We start from the raw sequence: 15,707 nt of genomic DNA, 5'->3' as shown, positions 1-15,707 counted from the left end.
AGCTTAATATAGAGCCTTTCAGAAAGCCTCACTTGCCAAGGGGCATGGCTGGAAGCCCACGGCCATGACGAGTCAATATCACACTGGGCTTACAGGCAGGGCAGAAAAAGAAAGAAAAGGCGTTTAAACTCAAAGGAAGAAAATATGGTCGTTACTTCAAAAGACACGACTGTTTATGTAGAGAAACCCAAGAGAATCCACCCTATGGATGATTCGCTACAATTACTAATACAGTTTAGCAAGGTTGCTGGAAACAAAATCAATATTAAAAGTTGTATGTCCAGGGCTTCCCTGGTGGCACAGTGGTTGAGAGTCCGCCTGCCGATGCAGGGGACACGGGTTCGTGCCCCGGTCCGGGAAGATCCCACATGCCGCCGAGCAGCTGGGCCCGTGAGCCATGGCCGCTGAGCCTGCGCGTCCGGAGCCTGTGCTCCGCAGTGGGAGAGGCCACGACAGTGAGAGGCCCGCGTACCGAAAAAAAAAAAAAAAAAAAATTGTCCATACACCAATGAGCAGTGAGAAGATAACATTTAAAAATGTGTTCTTGATAAAAATAATAAATGTGACAGGAATAAATCTAGCGAAGATAAGCAAGAATTTTATTAAATGAAAAGCTTTTGACAAAATTCAACACCCATTTATGATAAAAACTCTCCAGAAATTGGGCATAAAAGGAACCTACCTCAACATAATAAAGGCCATATATGACAAACCCAGAGCAAACATTCTCAATGGTGAAAAACTGAAAGCATTTCCTCTAAGATCAGGAACAAGACAAGGATGTCCACTCTTGCCACTATTATTCAACATAGTTTTGGAAGTCCTAGCCATGGCAATCAGAGAAGAAAAAGAAATAAAAGGAATACGAATTGGAAAAGAGGAAGTAAAACTGTCACTGTTTGCAGATGACATGATACTATACATAGAGAACCCTAAAGATGCCACCAGAAAACTACTAGAGCTAATCAATGATTTGGTAAAGATGCAGGATACAAAATTAATGCACAGAAATCTCTTGCATTTCTATACACTAACAATGAAAGATCAGAAAGAGAAATTAAGGAAATAATCCCATTTGCCTACATATCAAAAAAATTAAAGAACCTAGGAATAAACCTACCTAAGGAGGTAAAAGACCTGTACTCAGAAAACTCTTAAGACACTGATGAAAGAAATCAAAGATGACACAAACAGATGGAGAGGTATACCATGTCCTTGGATTGGAAGAATCAATACTGTGAAAATGACTATACTACCTAAAGCAATCTACAAATTCAATGCCATCCTTATCAAATTACCAGTGGCATTTTTACAGAACTAGAACAAAAAATCTTAAAATCTGTATGGAGACACAAAAGACCCCGATAGCCAAAGCAGTCTTGAGGGAAAAAAAACGGAGCTGGATGGAATCAGACTCCCTGACTTCAGACTATACTACAAAGCTACAGTAATCAAGACAATATGGTACTGGCACAGAAACAGAAATATAGATCAATGGAACAGGATAGAAAGCCCAGAGATAAACCCATGCACCTATGGTTAACTAATCTACGACAAAGGAGGCAAGGGCATATAATGGAGAAAAGACAGTCTCTTCAATAAGTGGTGCTGGGAAAACTGGACAGCTACATGTAAAAGAATGAAATTAGAACACTCCCTAACACCATACACAAAAATAAACTCAAAATGGATTAGACACCTAAATGTAAGACCAGACACCAAAGAACTCTTAGAGGAAAACATAGGAAGAATACTCTTTGACATAAATCACAGCAAGATCTCTCTTGATCCACCTCCTAGAGTAATAGAAATAAAAAGAAAAATAAACAAATGGGACCTAATGAAACTTAAAAGCTTTTGCAAAGCAAAGGAAACTACAAACAAGACGAAAAGACAACCCTCAGAATGGGATAAAATATTTGCAAACGAATCAACAGACAAAGGATTAATCTCCAAAATATATAAACAGCTCATGCAGCTCAATATTAAAAAAACAAACAATGCAATCCAGAAATGGGCAGAAGACCTAAATAGACATCTCTCCAAAGAAGACATACAGATGGCCAAGAAGCACATGAAAAGCTGCTCAACATCACTAATTATTAGAGAAATGCAAATCAAAACTACCATGAGGTATCCCCTCACACCAGTCAGAATCGGCATCATCAGAAAATCTACAAACAACAAATGCTGGAGAGGGTGTGGAGAAAAGGGAGCCCTCCTGCACTGCTGGTGGGAATGTAAATTAATACAGCCACTGTGGAGAACAGTATGGAGGTTCCTTAAAAAACTAAAAATAGAATTACCATATGACCCAGCAATCCCACTACTGGGCATATACCCAGAGAAAACCATAATTCAAAAAGACACATGCACCCCAATGTTCACTGTAGCACTATTTACAATAGCCAGGTCATGGAAGCAACCTAAATGCCCATCGACAGATGAATGGATAAAGAAGATGTGGTACACATATACAATGGAATATTACTCAGCCATAAAAAGGAACGAAATTGGGTCATTTGTAGAGATGTGGATGGATCTAGAGACTGTCATACAGAGTGAAGTCAGAAAGAGAAAAACAAATATCATGTATTAATGCATAATTGTGGAACCTAGAAAAATGGTACAGATGAATCGGTTTGCAGGGCAGAAATAGAGACACATATGTAGAGAACAAACGTATGGACACCAAGGCAGAGCGGGGGGAAGTGGCGGGGGTGGTGGTGGTAGTGGTGGGATGAATTGGGAGATAGGGATTGACATATACACACTAATATGGATAAAACAGATAACTAATAAGAACCTGCTGTATAAAAAAATAAATAAAATTCAAAAACAAAAATTTTATTAAACGACATCAAAGGAGAACCCTGTATAACTAGAGACGGTGTGCCTTGATCATGGGCAGAAGACTCACTGGAGAGACAGATACCAACTGCCCAAGGAAACCTGACTACAGAGGGGCCCATGACAGATCCACAGGGCAAAGGGGCTCTTCAATGCAAGGTGTGTGGGCGAAACAACACTGGTCCCCTACACAGACACAAAATCACTTCCAGCTGGACTGGTGGGGAACGTCTTAAATGGCAAAGATCCGACCACAGGATGCAGTGGGGAAGGAGGTCTCATACAAGCACAAGAGGTGCAAACTGTAAAGAGAGATGAATAATAATATTTCCATTAAAATTAAGAGCTTTTGGGCTTCCCTGGTGGCGCAGTGGTTGAGACTCCGCCTGCCGATGCAGGGGACACAGGTTCGTGTCCTGGTCTGGGAAGATCCCACATGCCACGGAGCAGCTGGGCCTGTGAGCCATGGCCGCTGAGCCTGCGCATCCGGAGCCTGTGCTCCGCAACGGGAGAGGCCACAACAGTGAGAGGCCCACGTACCGCAAAAAAAAAAAAAAATTAAGAGCTTTTGTTCGTCAAGATTAAAGAACCTAGGAATAGGAAGTGGTAGGTGGTGGTAACGCACCAGCGCTAACTTCTTAGTTCTGACAGACAGTTACAGCTACGTAAGACACTAGGGTCTTCCTGGTGACGCCGTGGTTAAGAATCCGCCTGCCAATGCAGGGGACACGGGTTTGAGCCCTGGTCCAGGAAGATCCCACATGCCGCGGAGCAACTAAGCCCGTGCGCCACAACTACTGAGCCTGCGCTCTAGAGCCCGCGAGCCACAACTACTGAAGCCCGCATGCCTAGAGCCCATGCTCCGCAACAAGAGAAGCCACCCAATGAGAAGCCTGCGCACCGCAACTAAGAGTAGGCCCCGCTCGCCACAACTAGAGAAAGCCCACGTGCAGCAACAGAGACCCAGCGCAGCCAAAAATAAATAAATAAATATTTTAAATAACTAACTAACTAACCAAATAAATAAATAAATGGCACTTACCAAAATGATATTAAAAAAAGACAAGATACTAGCAGTGCAGGAGCCTGGGTGAAGGGTGCGCGGACCCTTCTCTGCACTCTCTGCAACTTTTCGGTAAGTCTACACGATCACAAAGAAGATGCTTATCACACGATAAATGACGAGCACTCTGTGCCGGGGCCCATGCAGAGAACAAGCCGCCCCCTCCCAGTCAAGGTGCCCGCTGGACTCCTTCTGAGGGCATCAGAGGCCACTGCGAGACCAGGGCCCTGCAGCAACAGAAGCTGATCCCAAGGGTGAGACCTGTTGTCTGAAAAGGACAATTAGATGGGCAAGCCTCGGGCGAGACAGCCCAGAGAAAAGGCGAGAAAATGCCAACTAAATACAGATGGAAAAGGTTAAGAGCTCAAGATGCAATGGGGAATGTTATACACACAAAGGCACACCAATACATTGAAAACCTCGATAAAACAGATCAATTTCTGGGGGAAAATAAGTCAAAACTGGCAAAATAAGAAATAGAAGGGACTGCCACTTCCTGGAAGACGAAGGAGACATATTTGTCCCTACTCCTCCACTAAGCACCACCAAAACCCTGACAACCGCAGGAAGACCATAAAAGGTGGAGAGGAGGCAGGCCACCAGGGACCTGGGGACCCAAGAAGTGACGCGGTGGTGGCTCTTGGGACTTCCTGTTGCCTCGTCATCCTGACCTGGAGCAGAAGAAGTTGACAACTCGGAAGTGTCAGTGGGTGCGGATAAGGGGTGGCTCCCTCGCACCCGGGCCAGCAAAGGCTGAGTGGCGAGCCTTGACCCTGGCATCCCTCCCTGCCCTGCTAGGATGGTGCCGGAGGAGGCGGAGTGGGAAGCGAGTCCTGCCATCCACCCAGGACCACCAGGGAGACCCCTCCGCAGGGGTCAGTGAAGGCCGAGTGGGGGAACCAGGATTTCTACCTGCACGCCCCCTGCCCACCTCCTGGAGTGGACTCAGGGGAAACCTGCTGAAACAGAAGGTTTAAATAAGATCCGGACTCTCATAACAGCCCAAACATCCAGGTTTCAATAGGAAACGACTCATCACACCAAGAGCAGCTGGCAGGGAACCACGTACACGGAGGAATAGCTGTAAAGTTGTATGTGGATTTTCAACTGCGCCGGGGGGTGGAGGGTGTTGGTGCCCCTGACTGCCCCCCGCCGTGCAGTTCAAGGGTCAACTGTATAGTGCAGAGACTGAATCCGTAATCAAAAGCCTCCCCACAAGGAAAAGCCCAAGACCAGATGGTTTCAACAGGTGAACTCTACTAAACATGTATAGAAGAACTGATACCTATTCTTCTTAGATTCTTCCAAAAAACTGAAGAGGCAAGAATACTTCCTAACTTACAACAGTCAAAACAATCTATGAGGCTAGTCTTACCTTGATTCCAAGACCAGACAAAGACACTACAAGAAAAGGAAACTACAGATCAATATTACTTATGAATACAGATGTGAATCCTCAACAAAATACTATAAAACTGAACTAGTGGCATATTAGAAGGATTATACCTCGTGATCCAGTGGGATTTAGTCTCGGAATGCAAAGATGGTTCAACATCCAAAAATCAATCAATATAATTGTGACTGATCAATGTGATCAATATGTTTATTGACCAGCTTAATAGAGTGAAGGGAAAAACCCCACATGATCATCTCAATTGACACAAAAAAGATTTGACAGGACTCAACACATTTTCATAATAAAAACACCAAATAAACTAGGACTGGAAGAGAATAACCTCAACATAATAAAGGCCACGTACGACAAGCCCTTAGCTAACAGCATACTCAACAGTGAAAGACTGAAAGCTAGGATAGCCCCGTTGTTCACTTTTATTCAACGTACTACTAGAAGCTCTAGCCGGAGCAATTCGGCAAAAAAAAGGAAGGAAGAAAAGAAGGGAGGGAGGGAGGGAGGGAGGGGGGGAGGGGGGGAGGGAGAGAGAAAAGACTAAAAGGCATCCAAATCAAAAAGGAAGAAAATTATCTCTGTTAGCAGATGACATGATCTTGTATGTAGAAAACCCTAAAGAATCCACAAAAAAATTGTTAGAGTTAATAAGTGAATTCAGCAAAATTTTAGGATATAAAATGAACACACAAAAATCAACTGCAGGGGCTTCCCTGGTGGCGCAGTGGTTGAGAGTCCGCCTGCCGATGCAGGGGACACGGGTTCGTGCCCCGGTCCAGGTGGATCCCACGTGCAGTGGAGCAGCTGGGCCCGTGACCCATGGCCGCTGGGCCTGCGTGTCCGGAGCCTGTGCTCTGCGGCGGGAGGGGCCGCAGCAGTGAGGCGCTCGCGTACGGCAAAAAAAAAAAAAAAAAAATCAACTGCATTACTATACATTTATAATGAATGATCTAAAAAGGAAATTAAAAAACAATCCCATTTAAATAACATCAAAAAGTATAAAACACTCAGGATTTATTTATTTACTTATTTAGTTATGGATGGCTGCACTGGGTCTTCGTTGCTGCGCGCGGGCTTTCTCTAGTTGCAGCGAGTGGGGGCTACTCTTCATTGCGGTGCGGGGGTTTCTCACCGCGGTGGCAGAGAGCGGGCTCTAGGCGCTCGGGCTTCAGTAGTTGTGGCACGTGGGCTCAGTAGTTGTGGCTCGTGGGCTCTAGAGCGCAGGCTCAGTACTTGTGGATCACGGGCTTAGTTGCTCTGCGGCATGTGGGATATTCCCGGACCAGGGCTCGAACCCGTGTCCCCTGCATTGGCAGGCGGATTCCTAATCACTGTGCCACCAGGGAAGCCCAACACTCAGGAGTAAGTAAATTTAACCAAGGAGGCAAAAGACTTATACACTGCAAACTACAAAATACTGCTGAAAGAAATTAATGAAGGTCTAAATAAATGAAAACACATCATGCATTCATGTACTGGAAGACCTAGTATTGTTAAGATGACAATACTACCGAAAGTGATATACAGAGCTAATGCAATCCCTATTAAAATCCAAAAGGCCTTGTAAAAAAAAAAAAACAGAAATAGAAAAACCCATCCAAAAATTTACATGGAATCTCAAGGAACCCCAAATAGCCAAAACAACCTTGGCAAAGAACAAAGTTTGAAGGATGCATATTTCCTGATTTCAAAACTTATTATAAAGCTATAGTAATCAAAACACAAACATATAGACCTATGTAATAGAAAAGAGAAGCCAGAAATAAACCATCCCAAGTATGGTCAATAAATTTTCAACAATGGTGTCAAGATCATTCAATGGGGAAAGGACAGTCTTTTCAACAAGCAGTGCTGGGACTTCCCTGGTGGCGCAGTGGATAAGACTCCGTGCTCCCAATGCAGGGGGCCTGGGTTCGATCCCTGGTCAGGGAACTAGATCCCACATGCATGCCACAACTAAGAGTTCACATGCCACAACTAAGGAGCCCGCACACCACAACTAAGGAGCCCTGGTGCCGCAACTAAGGAGCTCGGCTGCTGCAACTAAGAGCCGGTGCAACCAAATAAATAAATATTTTTAAAAAAGTGGTGCTGGGAAAACTGGATATCCATTTGCAAAAGAATGAAGTTGGGTCCTTATTTAATACCATATGCAAAAATTAACTCAAAATGGACCACAGACCTAAACTTTAGAGCTAAAACTATAAAACTCTTATAAGGAAACACAAGGGAAAAGCTTCATGACATTGGACTTGACAAAAATAAGTTAGATATCACACCAAAAGCACATGCAATAGAAAAACAAATACATAAATTGCACTTAAACAAAATGAAAAACTTCCGTGCATCAAAGTACACCACCAAGAGAGTGAAAAGACAACGCACAGAAGAGAAATATGCAAATCATGTCTCCAATAAGGGGTTAGTATTCAGAATATATAAAGAACTCCTATAACTCAACAACAACAAAAAACTCCCAAACAACCCAATTCAAACATGGGCAGAAGGGACTTCCCTGGTGGTCCAGTGGTTAAGACTCCATGCTTCCAATGCAGGGGGCGCGGGCTTGATCCCTGGTCGGGGAACTAAGATCCCACGTGCCACGGGGCACAGCCCAAAAAAAAAAAAAAAAAAAAAAGGAAAAAAGGCAAGGACTTGAAGAGCAATTTCTCCAAAGAAGATAGACCAGTGACCAAGAAGCATGTGAAAATATGTTCAACATCATTAATCTCTAAGGCACTGTGAACTGAAACCACAGTCAGATGCCACACGCTGGATGGCTATTAACCAATGAGGAAGGTAAGTCACGGGTGAGGATGTGGAGGAAGCGAAACCCTCGGGCGCTGCCGGTGGGGACGCGAACAGTGCAGTCATTACGGAAAAGTCCAGTGGTCCCTCAAAGAGCTAAATACAGGATTATCGTATAATCGGCAATTCCACTCCTGGTGCCTCTCTACCCAAAGGAAGTGACAGGAGTAACCTGAAGAGCCACTCGTACGTTGATGGTCACAGCATGCAAAAGGTACAACCCCCGTGTCCATCCCCAGAGGAGGGGACAGACGAGTGTGGTCTGGACGCACGATGGGCCGTCGCTCAGCCACAAAAGGGGTGAACCCTGAACGCGTGGTGCTCAGCGGGAGAAACCTGACATGAATGGACAAATACTGTAAGATTCCACTTATGTTAAATATCTAGAAGAGGCAGATTCATGGAGACGAAATGTAGATCTGTGGTTGCCAGGAGTTGGAGAGAGAGGGGGGACAGGGAGTCACTGCCGACTCTTTACAGAGATTCTGTTTGGGGTGATGGAAAAGTTTTGGAAATAGACCGTGGTGGTGTTGTACAGTATTATAAATGTAATTAATGCCACTGAACTGTATACTCAACAAGGGCAAATTTTATGTTATATTTAGTTTACTACAGTTACAAAATTAAAAATGTAATACAGCAAAAACCACTGTCCTGTGCACTTAAACGGGTGACAGGGCTGGCAGGTGCTGGCAAGGAGGTGACAAAATGAGACCCTCACTCATTCCTGGTGGGAGCTGGACCGGTGCAGGCGGCTATCCCTGCAGGCTGTGTCCACACTGAGACCCGCAGACGCTCACAGCAGGCTCACTCCAACAGCCCCACTGGCCACAGCCCAAGTGCCCATCCCCCGACGAGCGGAGAAACAGAAAGCGGTCTCTGCACACAGTGGAGGGCCGCTCGTGTGCTGCTCGAGACCACAGCACGACGATCCTCAGAAACACGTTCGCGACAGAAGCCAGACGCCGAAGTCTGCATGGTAGGACTCCCTCGCGTGCGCTGCCCACAAAAGACTGGTTCACGCAGACGGAGGTACGTTAGTGTGTCCTGGGGGTGGGGGGGGCAGCAGAGACAGGACCGACCACAGAAAGGGTTGAGGGAATGTCCTGGGGTGACGGAAACGCTCCAGCACCGCGGGGTGGTGATGGCTGCACAACTTCGTAAACTTACTAAAACCTACTGAATCGTACACCTGCCCAACAGATGAACGGGGCGATATGTAAACCGTACCTCAATAAAGCTGGCGTGAAAAAGTGGCACCACAAATCAGAGAGGAAAGAACGGACAGCTTAGCATGCATCTGCGGGCAAAGGCTCACTATGTGGAAGAAACGAAGCGAGGTCGCACCTCACACCACAGGCTGGGTAACAGGGACACCGGAGCCTCCCTGACACCCCAGGGCCTGCTCAAAGGGCTGTGAAGCACTGCACTAATGTATGTACGTATGTACGTATTTACTTACTTACTTATTTATTTATGGCTGCATTGGGTCTTTGTTGCTCCGAGTGGGCTTTCTCTAGTTGCAGTGAGCGGGGGCTACCCCTCGTTGCGGTGCGCGTGCTTCCCACTGCGGTGGCCTCCCTTACTGCGGAGCACAGGCCCTAGGTGCGCGGACTTCAGTAGTTGCGGCACGGGGGCTCAGTAGTTGTGGCTCGCAGGCTCTAGAGCGCAGGCTCAGTAGTTGTGGCACATGGGCTTAGTTGCTCTGCGGCAGGTGGGATCTTCCCGGACCAGGGTTTGAACCCGTGTCCCCTGCATTGGCAGGCAGACTCTCAACCACTGCGCCACCAGGGAAGCCCCCTGCACTAACGTCTTAATATTCACAAGCTTCCTACGTGGTAAGTACTACCGTTATCCCAATTTTACAGAAAGGAAACCGAGGCTCAGAGGGTGAACAACTTGTGCAGGGCCATGGCCGCGAGTGGACTGGGGTCTGAGCCCCAACCGGAGCCTCACCTCCACCCCGCCTCACTGCAGCTCGTAAAGCCAAACTGGAGAAGGTACAGGAGGGGCGCGTGGCCTTGAGTGGGGGCAGATCCTGGAACCAGACCCACATGGAGAAAAATGGAAGGACGCTCCCATAAAAACAGGAAGGATTTCAGCCTGAGAAAGGGTACCCGGGGCAAGTTATCAGGCGGTGACAAGGAGACGCTGTCTGTGACTCCAAAGACTGATATGCCAGGACAAAGAGCCTCCGAAGGGCAGAAGGAAGCAGGGGACAGGGGCGGAGGGGCCTCTCCAGCAGGCAGAGCGCCCCTGGAAGCCCGGACCCTGACACACGCAGGGGCAGGGTGAGAAGGAGGTCGAGGAGAGTATGTGAGGGAGCACAAGGGCCGGGACGCAGCCGGGCGGGGGCTGTCGGTACAGAGGTGGCCGCGAATGAGACTGCACGTGAGCTGCAGCAGGAGGCGCGGGAGACACGCGACACCCCAGCTGCAGTGAGCACCCTGACCACAAGCTGTGAACACAAGGAAGAGGAGCCAGGGTGCCGGGAGGGATGGCCGTTCCAGGGCGGGGTGCATGTCCTGCAGCGCCAGAAGGCACCCTGGGGACCACGTGAGCAACTGGACAGCGACAGTGAGGTCCCGGTGGGAGTCGCGGGGTCTGCACTGCTACCCACTCCCGGTGGGTGCAGGCAGGGAAGGGGCACTCTCCCTCTGAGGGCAGCGCTGGTGACGGTGCTCCGAGTGCGGTGGACAGAGCAGCAGGGCTGTTAGCGCCGCGCCTCACAGTGGCGTCCCCCACAGCACGCGCATTAACAGCTGCTCCACGGACCCGACAGCAAGGGACCAAGGCGACCCCACCGCCAGCGCCAGGAGTGACGGGACTCGGGGCTGCGCAGAAAGCTCTGTGGCGGTGACCCTGTGACATGTGGCCATTGGACCACCCGAAGTGACAGGCGTCCTACAGGAGGACGCCGTGTCCCCAAGTGTCCTGAGTCCAGAGGGACAAAGTGAGGAGACACGAGGGGCTGACCTCTGAGCCTCAGGCCCAGGAGCAGCACCCGGCACCCGGAAGGGGAAGGGGCAGAGACCTACTCCGGACCTAAATTATTCACAAGAAAAGGGAACGCGCCTCTTTAACAAGCCAGCGCTTTATGAAGCAAGGTTAACAATTCCACTCGATTCGGTGGAATATTATAAACTCTCTGGGGCCCATCTGAGGACTTCCACTTCAGGAGCAAGGTGACGACTCAGCACTTTCTATATTATTTAGAATAAAATTAACCCTCGCCGGCCCAGGCTGCTGCTTCTGCTCCCGCGGATCCGGCCTGCTCAGCGCTTTTCCCACCTATAATTACAAGCTGCTATCCATCACGGGGCAGCCTCGCAGCCCGAAAGGGACGCAGTAAGCACTTCCACTAATAGAGGCAGACCTTAAAGACCGCTTTGATATTTTCATTTAAATGGAATCTCTAACAATAATCATCCCCAGCCTCTGGGGGTCCTGCCCCACCCCCCACCTGGGTTGCTCTGGAGCTGCCTGCTGGGCCTCGCCTCCAGGAAGGGCTGCCCTCAGGGTCACCACTGGCTCTGCTTGGGGCCCAGGGTCTGCGGAGCCGGCCCAGCCCTTAGGCTTGGGGCAGGAGGAAAAGGATTCGGGGAAGGGCTCCACCGACTGCAGAGAGCCGGGCACAGGAAGGGAGGGGTGCGGTGCGCAACGCGGGGGCCGGGGCCGGGGAGCTGGCCCCGCACTGACACGCGATCCCCATGCCCAGGGCCCAGGCCTGGTCCCCCACGGGAGACCACGGGTCCCCGAGGCAGGGCGGTCACTCACAAGTGTGTGGGGAAAGGGTGGCAGCGGGCCTTGCTGCAGCCCCTAGGCCAGTGAGGAGGCTCCCTCTCGGGGCACCGGGACCGAGGAGGCCTCTCCGGGGTCCCCCACGGCCCGTGCAGCCTCCCCCCAGCCCCGCAGGCCCGTGGGGGCGGGCCCTCCCAGAAGGAGCTGCGGCGCCGAGGGCTGCTCAGCTGCTGGGGGCTTTCCCACAACGGCAGCCCCGGTGCTGTGCTGGGCTGAGCCCACAGGTGAGCGTGACGGGCGAGGACACACCCGCGAGCCCCTCCCACCACCCACGCCCCTCACCTTCGCACCCAGTGGGCAGTAGCCTTTGAGGAAGTCGGTGCAGACCTCCGCCTTGCGGGACACGTAGACGTGACTGTAGGGACAGTTGCTGTTGCTGCAGATCCCTTTCAGGAAGTAGGAGCACACAGGCATCTGGGGGGGTGGAAAGGCAGTGAGGCTGAGGGCAGGCCACTTCCCCCGAGCCCCCCTCCTCACCCCACTTCACAGGCAGGAACGCCAGGATCCCAGGGCCCCACCCAGGGCTCCACCGCCAGGCGTGAGCCACACACTGACTGTGGAAATAAACACAGCGCTGGCCAGCAGGAGGGGCCGCCCACCCTGAAGTCAGACCCTCAGCCTCCCCAGAAGGTGTGGTCGCCCGGGCAGAGCTCGTCTGCCCTCACACGGTCCAGAGGAGGATACTGAGACGGGGGACCCAGCCCAGCAGGCTGGCTCAGGCCCTGATGTGCTGTCACGTGAGTCCATCACCTGCCCCGAGCCTGCCTGGTTTCCAGGGTGTAGGGCTGGGGTGGCATGGGCCAGGAGGAGGTTGGTCTAGAAGAGCAGGGCTAGGGGGTAGGAGGGAGGCGGTGCATGGGGGCTCTAGGTGGGGTGTCAGCCCATAGGGCCTGAAATCCAGCAGAGTTTCCAGCTGCCTGATGCGTGGACACCTGGCAGCGTCCGTGAACTGGAGACCTGACTTGGCCTGGTGAAGCCTGGCCACGGGGCTCTGCTGAGCACTGAACGCAGGCGGGCACTGTGGAGGACTGGTGCAGGGGGCAGGCTCCCAGCACCCTGGCCCGTCGGCAGGTGGGTCCAGGGGAGACCTGGTGGGGGACACAGGGTGGGCAGCCCCCCTTCTCCCCCCGTGGGGGGACTGAGGCCTGAGGGCCAGCAGACAGCGGGAGGGGAGGGTGTGTGCCTCTGAAGTCGCCCAGGCTGACTCCTCGGTTGGGGCCCCTGGGGTGAGCCCTGCCCCTCCAGCAGGCCAGCCTCCTGGCGGGATGGAACCTTGCCAGGAGCTCACACGGCTGTCACCCTGTAGGTCTCACACCTTCCACAGGCCTGATACCTCTCGGGGGCCTCCTCCCTCCGCTGTCAGACCTGCCTGCCCTGCCCACGTGGTCCCCGGGCACCCCCCACTGCTGGCCTCTCCCGGCCGGACTCCTCACTGCACCCCACTGGACTCCCGCCTGCCTGCAGAGGACACACAGGAGCTTCAAAAAGCCACTTTTCTGGGGAGAGGTGTGGGGTCGGGGGCAGCTGAATACGACTACAGCTGAGGCGGGAAGGAGAGAAAGCAGAGAAACAAAGGGTGATTTAGCGAGGAGACTATTTTTAATTGTCTTTTAACTGCAGCGCAGAAGGGAGCGGGGAGCGGCGGCCTGCGGCCGGCAGTGCTGCGGCTGCAGACAATTCCCTTAATGTGCGTTTTGATACAGGACCCAAATTAGCGCTAATAAAAAGGGGTAATAAAGCCAACTCTTGCACCAAACGGAACTCCTCTAGCTGTCAGCATCAAGAGGAAACTGCGTTCTCATTTCAATTAACCTTGTTTGCACCCAGCACGTCCACACAAATAACAATAACATTAATTCAGGGCGCTGGTGCGGGGCTTCTGCGTTAGACAGCTCAGAGCCTGCACCAGCTTTGGAGCCGGAGCTAATGAACCCGAAACTCGACGTGAATTTCCAAATTGCTCACAGCAGAGTTTCGAAGCTCCACTAGGGAGAAAAATGCTGATTCTTTTCAAGTTCCTCAAGGGGAAAAGCTGCAGCAGCAGCAGCGCCTCCGCCGGATCCCGCCTCCTCTGACCCGCTGCAGCCCCCGCTCCGCGCGGTGGGCGGCCCTCCGGCCAGCACTGACCCCTGACCTCAGAGCTCCCCGCACTGTGCGCCCCCCTCCGCCACGGCCCGGCCCTACACCTAGGGGCCACCGGGCACGTGGCGGGACGGAGGGGCAGAGCCTCCAGGTCCCACCCCCGGCCCCACGGGCGCAGGGGACAGGGGAAAACTCACCTTCTCCTTGGAGACGTGGTGGGAGAAGGGGCAGGTCCCGTCCGTCTTCTTGCACGTGCCCCGAACAAACCTAGGCAAACAGGGAGGGTCTGAGGGGCGAGGAGCCCGGGGAAGCCCCCACCCCACCCGCAGGGAGGCCCCAGTGGGCGCACCTGGTGCACACGGCCACCTTCTCGGGGTCGTGGATGTAGGGGCAGTGCTCGCCGCGGTTGCACCTGCCGAAGCGGTTGTAGTACATGCAGTACTCCTCCTTCCTCCGCCTCCGCCTCTGCCGCGCCTGCCGCACGATGGCCAGGCTGCGCTGCACGGCCCGGCTGGGGAGGGGGCAGACGTCCGTGAGCCCCGGGAGGACGGGGAGCACCCCCGCCCCCAACCCCAAGGGACGTACCTGGCCAGGGAGCGGCTGCAGCTGCTGGCAGGGTCCAAGCGGCCTGTGGTGGAGAGAGGCCGGGTCACTCCAGGCCCACCGCCCCGGCTCTGCCCTCTCCCTGCTCACCTGCCTGGCACCGGCCCCCTGGGATGCCCCACCCTCAGCTCAGGCACTGCCACCCCTCCAGGAAACCGCTTGCCCTCCTGGGCCCCTGCCAGGCCCCCTCCCAGCCCTGTGCAGGGGAGAGGCCGAGGCGAGACAGCAGAAGCGGACGGGGACGAAGGCTCAGGGACCAGGTCTGGTGGCACAGCTCCTCGAGGCCACCCTGGTTGCCGGCCAGTGGTCTTTGTTTTTTTAATTAATTAATTAATTAATTAATTTTTGGCTGCGTTGGGTCTTCATTGCTATGCATGGGCTTTCTCTAGTTGCGGCGAGCGGGGGCTACTCTTCGTAGCGGTGCGTGGGCTTCTCACTGCGGTGGCTTCTCTTGTTGCGGAGCACGAGCTCTAGGCACGCGGGCTTCAGTAGTTGCGGCACGCGGGCTCAGTAGCTGTGGCTCACGGGCTCTAGAGCGCAGGCTCAGCAGTTGTGGTGCACGGGCTTAGCTGCTCCGCGGCATGTGGGATCTTCCCGGACCAGGGTTCGAACCCGTGTCCCCTGCGTTGGCAGGAGGATTCTTAACCTCTGCAACACCCGGGAAGTCCTTGGCCCGTAGTCTTGCCTCAAGGCAAGTGGTCCCAGGAACAGTGGGTGGTGGGGCTTCCCCGCCACCTCCCTCTGCCTGGAGGAGAACCCAGGGACGCGTGACCTGAGTGGGGTCTGGGAATGCCACCTGGTTCTGCAGTAGCTAAGAATAGCTTATTTAAAGCGTCGTAAGATAAAAACAAAAAAGATGTGTATGGCCACAAATCCTGAAGTCCTCACTCCCAGGCCCTGAGGAAGCCACGTGCCGACGGCGGCCTGTGTCGTGTGGCTGGAGGCCCTGGCGGGTACCCGCTCCGCACAGTTTCGGAGGCACCGTGTAAGACACTCCTCAAAACCCCAAGGGCACAGACCAAGCAAGGCCTCTCTGAGGTCACCGATTGTGGCCTGAAGGGGAGTTGCTCACAGAGTGGTCAGTGGCGACAG

General features: G+C 52.4%; 1 protein-coding gene across 2 annotated transcripts in view; it reads right to left on the bottom strand.

The window, feature by feature from the left end:
• ZC3H3 (zinc finger CCCH-type containing 3) overlaps window positions 1-15,707 on the bottom strand; it is an 80,566-nt gene that overhangs the window by 5,996 nt on the left and 58,863 nt on the right. For both annotated transcript variants that reach the window (XM_079902091.1, XM_079902090.1), the window contains 4 exons: window positions 14,598-14,640; window positions 14,362-14,523; window positions 14,210-14,279; window positions 12,213-12,344 (listed from right to left, as the gene is read on the bottom strand). In XM_079902091.1, coding sequence (XP_079758217.1) covers window positions 12,213-12,344; window positions 14,210-14,279; window positions 14,362-14,523; window positions 14,598-14,640 — 407 coding nt within the window. The remainder of the gene's footprint in view (window positions 1-12,212; window positions 12,345-14,209; window positions 14,280-14,361; window positions 14,524-14,597; window positions 14,641-15,707) is intronic.

This window comes from Stenella coeruleoalba (genome assembly GCF_951394435.1).
Source record: "Stenella coeruleoalba genome assembly, chromosome: 17".
In the NCBI taxonomy this organism is placed as follows: domain Eukaryota; kingdom Metazoa; phylum Chordata; class Mammalia; order Artiodactyla; family Delphinidae; genus Stenella; species Stenella coeruleoalba.
Note: the sequence above shows the minus strand (reverse complement) of the source record. Positions and strands in the feature narration are given on the sequence as shown.